The sequence below is a fragment of the Salvelinus alpinus genome, chromosome 33, assembly GCF_045679555.1.
Source record: "Salvelinus alpinus chromosome 33, SLU_Salpinus.1, whole genome shotgun sequence".
Classification (NCBI taxonomy): Eukaryota; Metazoa; Chordata; class Actinopteri; order Salmoniformes; family Salmonidae; genus Salvelinus; species Salvelinus alpinus.
The window spans coordinates 6844906-6856794 of NC_092118.1; the positions used below are offsets into that span (position 1 = coordinate 6844906).

The 11889-nt window shown below is 42.2% G+C and overlaps 1 protein-coding gene across 6 annotated transcripts in view; it reads right to left on the minus strand.

Annotated features, from left to right (window-relative positions):
• Positions 1-1066: 1066 nt before the first annotated feature.
• The window catches only part of LOC139563205 (activating molecule in BECN1-regulated autophagy protein 1A-like), a 95153-nt gene continuing 84330 nt past the window's right edge, over positions 1067-11889 (minus strand). For 4 of the 6 annotated variants that reach the window (XM_071381549.1, XM_071381553.1, XM_071381550.1 and 1 more), the window contains 2 exons: positions 7392-7496; positions 1067-5281 (listed from right to left, as the gene is read on the minus strand). In XM_071381549.1, the coding sequence (XP_071237650.1) occupies positions 4656-5281; positions 7392-7496 (731 nt within the window). In that variant the 3' untranslated portion in view covers positions 1067-4655. Of the gene's footprint in view, positions 5282-7391; positions 7544-11889 lie in introns of all 6 variants that reach the window. The other 2 variants (XR_011672505.1, XM_071381551.1) reach the window with 2 other exon arrangements.

Genomic DNA, 11889 nt, shown 5'->3' on the forward strand with positions numbered 1-11889 from the left:
TTTGGGTGAAGTAAAAAACAAACAAGGATGCAGTTTCATGATAATAAAAATAAAAAAAATTCTCAAGGAGCAAATGATTCTGGAAGACATGAAAACCCCCAAGCGGGAAACAATCCTAATATTTTTTCATTTTGATTGCTCTCGTTATTTTTGCTCAATGCCTTGCTGGCCAAAAGTGAGTCTTTCTGTAGGAGGGGATGTGGGTTGTTTACCAGAGACATTTGCCATGAATAAACCCACAAAGCTCCACAAAGATGATACAAATAAATGGAGGAAGCAAAATATCTGCAGAAAGAATTAGTTCTATCTAACGTTAGCACTAGGTCCAAGCTCTCAAGAGCAGGAGGTCAGTCTTGAAGATCCTGTGCACGGTATTCTGTACTGTGAACACGACCACCCCCAATGACATTGCCTTGTTCAAATTGACTGAACACAAACTGTTCAGGGATTATAAACAGCTGGCAGGATATATTGCCGTTGTGCTATCAATTAATGCATTCATTATACGATACATTCTCTTGAAATTCTCATACTGTAAAATAGCAAGGAGGGAGACGATGACAAAGTTTCAAACGGGTCATAACAGCTCACCATGTAAGGGGACCACTTCTTACTAGATGGAAGGAAAATGTATGATATCGTCTTTCACCCTCGAGAATAAAAAAAGAAAATGTATTGTTTCTTAGCTTTACATTTCTATTTGTTTATGATCAACATATATTTTATAGGATCTTTGGTGTTTTAACAGCACTTAGTTGCACATTGACTACTGTGATATACTGCATTTGACCCTTTAAAGTAGATAGAAAACCCTTCCAATCACAATCTCCTACAAAAAACATGCACACTGAAGACACTTCCTTGTTGAGTTCACGTACACTCAGGAGATCACATATGGATAAATGTGAGAAAAAGACACTATGGTGAGTCAGTGACAACAGAACAAATACACTCATGACCTTCAGAATTTCCCTGAAAGTATTTGTATAGGAAGCTCATTATCCTCAATTTATAAACACATCTCAGACAAAAAAAAAATCCTAAACAGATTTGATCCAAATTTCAATCATATCCAAAAGGTCACAGACATTTTTATTCTGCTGCACAAACATGTGAATATCACCTGTAGGAAAATATGACAGTGTAACGTCTTGACTACACTGATTTTGTGATGATCTGTGAACAGTGTAAAGCGTTATAACTAAATACGTTGAGTATGTAATGTGAGTACATATAATGTGAGTACATATTGCCCTTAATTGCACAGAAAATAAAAACACGGGTAGTCGCAAAACGTCCTGGGCTGTGGAGATTTCTACTGCATATACTGTAGTTCCACTATTTAACTATGGTCTTGATTGCATTTTGAATTGATACACACGCTGATTATTGTATGTTGGTGAACCGAGTAATAAAAGAGCACAGATAGGTGAAAGCTGAAACAGACGAGGTCATCGAACGCAATGCTGTATGAGCATCAAGGTGACCAAATCCAACGCTGCTGTTTCGCTCACTGTTTTTCTCCCACTTCAAGCCCAGCAGGACTGGAGCCCACAGGGATCAGTTGTTCAGTTCTCCTGCCCCATTTCCATTTCTCTCTCCATCTCACCCAACAGTCACCATGAAGCCAATGTAAGCTCCTGCCTTCTGATTAGAACACATCCTTTCCATTAACCCTCCTGACCAACAGGACACTAGAATGCAGTCAATCATATCCTCTTCAAATACAATAGAGATCAGGTGAAAGAAAACGGTCAATTCCACACGTTCAAAAACCAAAAACATGAAAAACAGGAGATGAGTGTGCTCAAAAAGAAATAAAAAGGGGGGGAACAAAAGAAAACTGTGTCAGCTGTCTGCTCCAGTTTCCAAAGGGGAGGGGGGTCTTTTCAGGAGCAGAGTCTGACAGATCTGGGTTAGCCTGAACCATTCTGATGCCTGATGGGTCTCTTGGTTTGTCTGTCGCAAACACTTTCCCATTACACCCCTTTCTACTCCTACCGAGATCACTCTGATATCCAACCCAAGAACTGTAAATGAGACTCCGGTCTTCCTGCTCTTTCCAAGGGTCGATGGTTAGAAGTTGTAAACAGATGATATTTGTATAAAATCAAAATGGTATTGTCCCTCATGGATCATACGCTAACATGAAACAAATTAATGCTTGAATAACAAGCATATATTTGTCCAAATCTAATTTCACTCAGAGTCTGACGCTATGAGAGGTAATTTAGTATTTCCCATAACCGTACAGGAGTCATTACAAGCCATAATGGAACCTCTTAATTGAGGACAAATTAAAATGAAGATCGGCACAATACAAGTGAGTGGTCAGTCATACAGCATAGGAAAACACTGGGAAGATAATTTCACAATCGGATAAACAATGAACAAAATATATTTATCTTTTTGACAATCTTCCTGAAGTTGTTTGTAGTCAGATCAGCATATGAACCGACAAATGGTGCATTGCTCTCCTAGAAGTGATCTGAACAACAGAGATAGACAGTGCTGCTGCAGGGTCACATGACTAATGCAACTTTGGTAAATGTATATGAAAAAAGATTATGATCAACCTTACGTTAGTACTTAAAGTTGGCATATCTTCTTCTATAACCATTATCTTTCTAAAACATAAATAAACTCAACAGATACAATCACAATATACTTTTGAGAGAGAGAGACAGATATAAGCAGTGCAAGTTGGCTGGACCAACAGTGGCTGAGAGACAAAAACCTGCTCATAATGCGTAACTTTTCACATCCAAATATCCAAAAAGTAACCCATTCACCATGGAGCTGCAGTAAGCACTTCCAAATTCATTAATTCAACACAGTTTCTTTCACTGTCAAAACCGACCACCTTGATAGGAAAAACATGAAATAAAATGTATTATATGTTGCAGATTACTGCTAATTGCCAAACCAGTTTTAAAAAGGACTAAGAACTGACAAAGCTGTTTGAAGCACAGCTTTGTGCTTTGTCCATTCAACCTAGAGAGCTTTGCCCCTGTGGCGACTCGGAATGCTATCAGCATCATCACCCCTGTGCACCTCCAACTGCCTCTCTGTCACAACAACACAACCCTCAAGGCACCGCGGCGGCTCGTGGGAGGCAAACTGGCCATTTTAAAGAGAGCCTTCTGGATGGATCTCCTTTTCAAATTCCATTTAGCCTTAGATGACTGGGCTCAACATACCACAGTGGACCTAGAGAAGAATCCTACTGTATAAAAGACGACCATCACAAGACATGGGGTGACAGTTTGAAAACGTAGAAGAGATGCACTATTGTCAAAATGCCTCACTTCAAATACTTGGCACAGCATTTAGGTGTTTCAAAGCAAGTTTGGAAGTTACGAGGCTGCGGATCTAGGGCTCATGATCTACATGCCAGTAGTACATGTGTACTGTACCCTGTTATTATTAAATCAACCTTTGAAATACACAAGTCATGCTGTTTGTTTTCTTTTCTGGGTACGGACGGATTCATCTTTATCACACACACATCCGACCGCACACTGTACACCAGATACAGGCATTACACTGGGGAGGAAAGAGTAACGGTATTATCTGGCAACTCTCTGGTAGCAACGTCTTGTAACGCTACTAGGTTTGGCTTAACGAATGACAAACTCGAGGATCGGCAATATTTGTTATCAACTATATGGTCGAGCTGTTGCGACGCACTAGACGATACTCTTATTTGAACTTTACAAATCAAAACCGTGCAGTTTTATCAGTTAGGCAGTATCAATATGCTGAAAAGAGGTCTAAATGAGAAGGAGGTTATGATATCATAAATAGCAAAGAAAGGAGTCTGGAATTATTTTGTCATTAACAGCGCACAGCGATAATATTGAATATCGGCCATATTTGGAGTAGCATATTGTGGAATTGGTCTCCCTAAATATTGGCAACCCTAAATTCTACTCTGTAATGTAATGCTGCTCTCCGATGTAGTACAAGATATTTAAAGTTATCTTGGGTCAACTACATCTTTGCGAACCACTAATCAACCATGACGACTATAACGGAAGAATGAAACGTTTTGTAACTACAAAGGGTGACATAGAACATCCTCTCTCTCTCACACAATAAAATATCATTCATAGACATAAAAAAACAGATACAGAATCATCCAGGTTCACAATCAAATTGTACCAATGTGATTGGTTAATAAAATGTGCTTCTACTCAGCTTTTTGCTAATAGTGATCAAGAGTCTTAACACGTTCGTTTTGAAGAAAGTTGCAATTTGATCCTAGATGGCAATTGAAAACCACCGATCGGAACCCTGATTGTAAAAGAGTCATTCAGGTCCACCTCCCTCCGATGGAATGGTCAAACTGTAACTTTGGATTCTTGCACTCAATTGGGCAATGACACAAGTCTCAAACTGAAGTCAGGGCACGCAAAAGAACACCACATCCAAGGAAGAGACCAAGCCTAATCCTAGGTTGAAGATAGGTCTCATCCAGTCTACTATTGGATAGAAAACACCACATGCAAGGGAGGAGTAGGATGAAGTTTTAAGTGCCTCATTTCATTGTTGGGATTGGAAGTCTCCAGAAAAACAGTAGTCAATGTAATACGGCTAGAGGAAGGAGAGTCTTCTAGGTAGAGATCAGATGGATATGGAAAGCACATGACCGTCTATCGACTGTAGGGGTCTCCATGGTAACTGGCACTGTAGCTGTTGTTGTCGAGAGGGGAGACAACAGGCGACAGGGTTGAAGAAGAGGAGGAGGAAGCAGAGGGCGAGTGTAGATCTAGATCATCGACAAGTCCCACACCCTCAAACGCATCGTCTGTGTCCATAGGGGTCCCATCGGCCCCCTCCTCCACCCCAATGGGCCCCTGAGGGCTGAGATGAGAAGAGACTGTGATGTACTGGGAGGGGAGAGGTGCTACTGTCCTGCTATGGGCCCCAGAGGGCTCTAACAGGAAGGCTGAGCTCTCACCCAGCTGCATGCTCTGGTGGGTCAGAATACGGGAGGTGGGCTCTGTGAACGACAGAGTGCCACGGTGGGGCGGAGAGAGGGACGTCCAACCATCACCACCACCCTGACCCCTGCCCTGGGTGCCTCTGCCCCCACCCGGAGCCTCTGTCCCAGTTTGGGAGCCGCGGTGGATGCAGTGGCTAACGATGACGCTGTTACCGAAGCTGCCCGTGGTGGTGCTCTGCTCCCTCTGGACCACGGCCATCATACCACCCTCAGCGATCAGCCCGCGGAGCCGAGAAACAGCGTCCTCCCCACTGCCCTGGTCTTGAGATTCCCCTGGGGGAGGAGGAGGAGGAGGAAAAGACAGGGAGAGCTTGGTAACACATACAGTAGAAACAGTAACATTCATTTCCTCAATGTTGGATTCACTTCATTACTAAAGCAAAAACATGTTGATTCGCAATGTTCTACTCGCTCAACATGTTGTTTGCACCTAACTACAACACACACATGAAAAACAAACAATTTCCACTTTTTACACAGATGCATGTCCTCTGCTTGGCGGTTGAGAAACTGCCGCCATAAATGTAACCACAGTATAAACTATTTGAGGGAAGGTGGGAGTGGCAGGCATGACGTGATCGAGGTGGGCCTCTTCTCTGTGATTTGGCACGGCGCGGTGATATCCGCGCTAGCCGTAGCGCTAGCCCTAATGATGGCCACGTTACCTGACAGGGAAAGAATATAGCTAATTACAAGGCTGGCTAATGTCTTAGTGTCCAACTAGCCTGGCTAAATCCACTCCTAAAACAGCGTTACCAGTCTGCTCTAGCATCTAGCCCCTACAGTAATACCACATACTGTAATCATATTAGTCAGGCAGCTGCTGTTGGTGCAGAGTTCAACTTATCCCAATCCCCTATTGAAAGGAAATCAAAGATTATTTACCGAGCCTAAAAAATATATTAAGCAACATCTCGGAGGAAGTGCAGCCAAATAAATCTTTGAAACTAGACAGCTGTGTACTGTAACATCAGTGGAGTATGAATAGAGTGAGACATGATGCAACGCAGTGTTACGCCTATCTGTCAAGCACACATGGTTACTTGGCTTTGCCACAACGTGATTGGCTGTTTATATCCATGAATTTAAAAAAAATATTCCTCTACAGGCAAAAAAAACTGTATATGAAGATTACTGAGCGAACGTCGGCAGCCTAAATGTTTTGCAATCGCACTTAATGTGATTTCGGAGAATGAAAATGAAAGAGTGAGTAGGCTGCCTCTAGCGATGCATGGAGAAGCCAGACTGACAGATCAGAGTACTGGGTGTTATCTGTCAGTCACGGACTCTCCTGGGACTCCGCAAAGAAATTCATAATGAAATTTGTGTCAAAAACAAAGCCACAGTCAGAAGCACACAAGTGCAGTACCATAAGGTGGAAACACGGCAACTTTAGCATCCAAAACTTCAGGCATTCAGGATATGAACATAGTACTTTAAAAAAAGTATTATTGTACTTATGGCTGTCCCTTCTACTGAAAACAGGAGGCATCTGCATTGTTGTTTTTGTCAGGCGCTTAAATTGTTAGGAGTACGAAATGTGTCAATTTGGAAGAGTAAACACAGGCTGTAAGTTTTTGTTCTTCATTTGAATTGGGCTCCAAGCAACCATAAAAGTTTATGAACAATGGTATTATACCGTTATCTGCAGAATTACACTGGGTGTGCCAGCAGAACAGTGGCCCTGGCAGTGCCATTATTCGTATGGATGAGGCTACTACTGTAAATTGGAAGAACATTCAAAAGAGCTACTGTTTACTATGTACAATATTATTTTTCGCACCATGTTTGCTGACAACAGTCACATCCACTCCACAGTTTATGGCTACTGTATTCACAACGCACATTACGATCATTTGTGGTCTATAGATCATATTCACTAGAGCGTAAGAAATGTGTGAGCGTCGACGTCTGGGCTGTAATAATCCCAGCCGTAATGATGTTCTGTTGCCCCTACAAGGGAGAGGCCATTAACAGGTTTAATGAAGGGGAGAATATGAGGGAGGGAGGAAGAGGGAGGCCTCCTCCCTCCGTTTCCTCAATCCCAGAGATAAGGAGACAGTGAGTACTGACAATCGTCTCAGACAAGGACCAAACGTATTTATCACAGCCAACCACCCCTGTTGACTGACTGGTTTTGCTAATGATGTGGTGGTAGAACGGTGTTGAGATCATAGACAAAGAACTGAGATGACCTCGTGTGTGTTTTCTCTGACTCACCTGGAGCTACATTATGTCTCCTATTTGGCAGCTGTTTTGCTCTCAGGCAAAGATTGTCTGGACTTTTAACACTATTTTGTGGCATATAATGACCCCACAAATTGAGATACGATTCTATTTACACTGAGAATAAGCTGTGAGGAGGAGGACTGGATGGGGTTACCTGGGTTAGCCAAGGTGGTGCTGGCCTCTGTGGAGGCCTCGGCTGACAGAGACGGTGTCGTCTCTGTGCTGCTGCCTGGATGAAGGTCCCTTATGTGTCCACCAACTCGGGGAGGAAGGAAATAAACGCAGCACATGTTGAGACCTTGTTCGCTGGGGGAGAATGTACATTTACCTTTCATTTTATACGGTTTAGAATACATGCGTGCCTTGGTGACGCCAACAGAATCTTGTGTTCATCATGTAAGAGGAAAACTACATCCAGTCAGATTACAACCGTTTTCCCAGGTAAACATTAAAACTCATTCAAATCCCCCGAAAACAAGCTCATTGTGAAGGGAATTCTTCAAGGTGATCTGCTCCAAAAAAGAAATACGTCAAGGAGATGGATATGTACTGTGTACAATGATATATTTGTAGAAATATAGATTTACTCTGACTGAGAAACCTGTGCTGTGTTTAACCATATCCCTCAAACATGTTTCCTAAAGAAATGTGTAGTCTCAGTGAGGGGGAGAGGAATCGGATTAGTGCAGTATTTTGTTGCTTCATCTGCGAAGTGGAGAGATGAAAGCCTGCATTGGGCGGCTGCCGTCTGCCGATGAGGAGAGCGGGTGAGGATAGTAAAAAAATTTTTTTTTTAGAAGCCAAAACATGCAAAACTGGACTAGGGACAGTTTCTCCTATACATGTTCTCTCATACCTCCAAAATCGTGGATATCTGATTGTGACATCAAAGGTGAATGTTGCCGTGACTATTTTCACCTCGAGATCCAATCCAACCAGAGACTGACAAGGCTAGGGGATTATACTAAAACTCACATGGCATCAGGGAATTGGATATAAGACCAATTCTATCTGACTGTTCGACACCACAAGGCCAGAGGCTGTGTGAGTAGCACTCTCAGTGTGTCACCTGTCCACCTGCTAACTGAACTGCAGAACCTTTTTTGAGTGGAAGTTTTCCCACAGTATAGCTTGACAGGTACAAATCCATTTAGGTTTTCGCCTTAGCAGGGATGACAGGATGTGTTCAGTGATGGATTCCACCCATATACCTTAACGACGCCTCCTCTTAATAAGTAGATGACAGATGAGCCTTGGTTGGTTAACCACAAAGAAACAAACAATGTAAAGTACAAAAACTGTTTGGTGACGTTTCAGATCTAAGATGATTCTCATTCAAACCATTAAACCATAGTTCAGTAAAAAAGTAAACTGAAGATTTGAAAGATCATTTCTCCCTCACCCCACACATATACGGTATAACCCGTGTAATTACACGCTTTTCAATATACTGAAAGTCTCCAGTCATTAAACTGGAGAGGGTTCTTGACGACCCAGATAGTAAATAGTCCTGGGTGTCCTCTATTGCTACTGTTGATTAGTCAAATATCCTCAGTCTATCCTCCATATCCCCATCGAACAGCGGGAGGCGCCATTTAAATCCTCTTCGGTGGAGTAAGAGAGCGTCTGCTTATTTGCTCTGCCCTGTGTCATCTCCCAAGCGTGACCCCAAAAATACAGAAGGTGTTGAGGGAACGTTTTCCGTACCCACACGGCCTCTATTGGCACATCAGAGGACCAGCGCTGAGCATTTCCTATAGTCTCTCTGACTCTCCCGCTCTCTCTCTCTCCGTGGAATAAATGATCATTTGGCCTAATAATGCAACTCAGGTGCTTTAGCTTCATCACTGTCCTGACCCTGCAGGCTGATTTACCTGTGCGGTGGGCTATTAGGGCTCTCCGAAGTGTGTCGCTGCCTTAATGAAAGCAGGTGCGAAGTGTCACCTTGTGTTTAATACTCTCCTCCGCACAATACACAGGGTGTCTGACTGGCTGGAGGACTCGACTCAAACGGAATCTTGGCTAAAGTCACTTTGCCGGGTGGGTGTAACAGAAGTGCTGGTTGGTTTCTTTCTTGGGGATCATTCGGGAATACGATAAATCAGACCTACTTAACTAAAATGACATATTAGGCCTTACACAAAAGTGAAAGTAAGACCCTGGGCAAGAGTCATGCCGAGTATTCTTTGAGCCAGCTATTCTTTGAAGCACAAAGGCTCGACTGCCAAGGCATAAATACGGTAGGTGTGTAATGACTCTATTATCACAAAATGCGATCATCCTCTCACAACAGTGCTCCTAATCCATTTCAAATGAACACGTCGAGCAATGTTTGAATACAACCTGCTGAACAAGAATTGGGCCCGAGGAGTGTGCTGTTCAATGCGATGTGCGGAGGCGTGTTCCCAATGCCTGCTCTATCCAACGGCAACACTCCATCAGGCATGCGCACTGGAGAGAGCTGCTAAAGAGTCACTTAAGGCATCACAGTCGTGGAGATGCTGATTAGTCAAACCAGCCAGCCCACAGTATGTGGATGGATGATTCAGATCCGAATGATACGTAAATATAATTTCCCTTTGCACCAGGCCCAACAGTGCAACAGGCAAACGCAATTGCAAAGTTGTCCATTCGTTGGGACTATTTTGACCTACAGTCAATTTGCACACACCAGTAATATTATGATGAATAAATTCAGGTTTTAATCATTAAAAACCTTTTCCTTGTGATGAATAATATTAGGCATCCCGATAGTGGCGTTTCGTACCTCCATAATTTTTGGGGAAAACTGTCAAATACACAATTTGCATACAAATACCTCCATCTACCACTGAAAACTCCTTGGATTATATATATATCAGATAATATTAGATATGATGAAACCTAACTTCAGGTTTGGGTAAGGAAGTAGGTATTATGTAAGATTATTTTACAGCGTTTCACCTCTAGCGTTTCTTATATAAGAGGGACTCAAGTCTTTTTTTTATGGGAAGGAAAACACTCCACTTCAAGAAATATGCACATTTCCACTGGTGAGTAGCGGCGTCTGAGCAGTTAACTTTTGAAGGGCGGCGGGTTGGAGTCAAAGCAATCAACCTTAATTACCGTCGAACTCCTGGACACCTGTCAGAGAATCCTCTCATAGCTCAACCTGTATGACGAGGACCATGGCAGAATGAACAGACACGGTCAGAACTGGTTCCAAGTGAGGTAGTTAGTACACGCCTACATACAGTACAGTGGATCTCTATCCCCTTGCTATGCTATATAACCATTATACCAGTCATCGGTACATTAACAACAATAGGGGAGTAGAAACAGAGATAAATGTTAAGTGCCGGATACGATTGGACGAAAGGTGAAAGGCCCTTGATTGCAAAGGCTTGGCATGAGAGCTTGTTTTCGATTTCTCGCCAGGTGTTTGATTCAATCATTCATTTGTAATGAGTAAAATGGAGGTGTGCTAATGCTCTCGCAACGTAATGCCTTGTGTACAACATTCCAGCTGAACCGAAATGGACTGTGGTGCTCTGTTTGTGGATATTGACTCTTATGGAATTGAGTCTAAAACACCTTTAGATAGTACCTTAAGAAGGCCCAGACACACAAAAGTGGACCATGCAGGTCTCATTTTCTCTGATAGCGCTCACGTTCCCAGATGTGCCACTGGGAAACATGAAGATACAGTAATGAAAATTATATTTCAGTGCCCCAAGAGAGACGGGTTTTGGATGAGACCCAATATCACAACATCTATTTCTGTGATCTGTTACTAAGACAGTTAATGCAGAGATATCGGGTAATTGGTATTGCTATATTACCACTGGGACAACAGACAAGTAATGGTCCACTTCACCTGACTTTGGAACCAAGGGCAATTCCGAGGTTATTGTCTTAAAGGGCAATTTCACTTAAAAAATTATTATTATTATTATTTTTTTTTAACTTCACATTGATTATCTCCAGCACCACCTCAACATATGTGAAAATGACACCTTTCTGTTTCGTAGTAAAAAAGAGAGGAAGTATAAGTATTTCCAATGACATCATTGATGTGCATCATGTGATTTTAACCAATTATGAGTAGGCATTGCCTACTAATTGGTTGATGATGTCATTGGAAAGACACTATCTTCCTCTATCTTTTTTTACCACAAAATATAGAAACACAGCGTTTTCACATACAGTATGTTGATGTTGGGGTGGTGCTGAAGATGATGAATAGGAAGTTGAAAAATTGTGAAATGTACCTTTAATTAACTAAACAAGTATTTGCTTCCTGTTGCCAGGTACTGTATAAGCCTTTGGTGCATGCCTTTGAGGTCTTTGTTCCGCTCTGTATGGAATGAGGTCAAGGAGGTTGTTAAGACTGATTGCAATTAGGTTAAGTCTTAAATGCCAAATTCGTCAAATGAAAAGGATTCCATAAAAAGTGAATTCAATTATGACGCTACTAATTTGCCAGGTTGTATTTCCTGACAGCAACGAGGAACAAATTCCCCATTAATGAAAAAACCCAGCCGTTGTAGAAATGCACTGAAACAGAACAGCAGAAAGTGTTGTGCAGTAAAATGGAACCTAGTTGTGAATTCAGTGATTGAAAGTTCTTACAATATGCTTGAGGGGAGCATTGGGCTCTCTGCATATATATA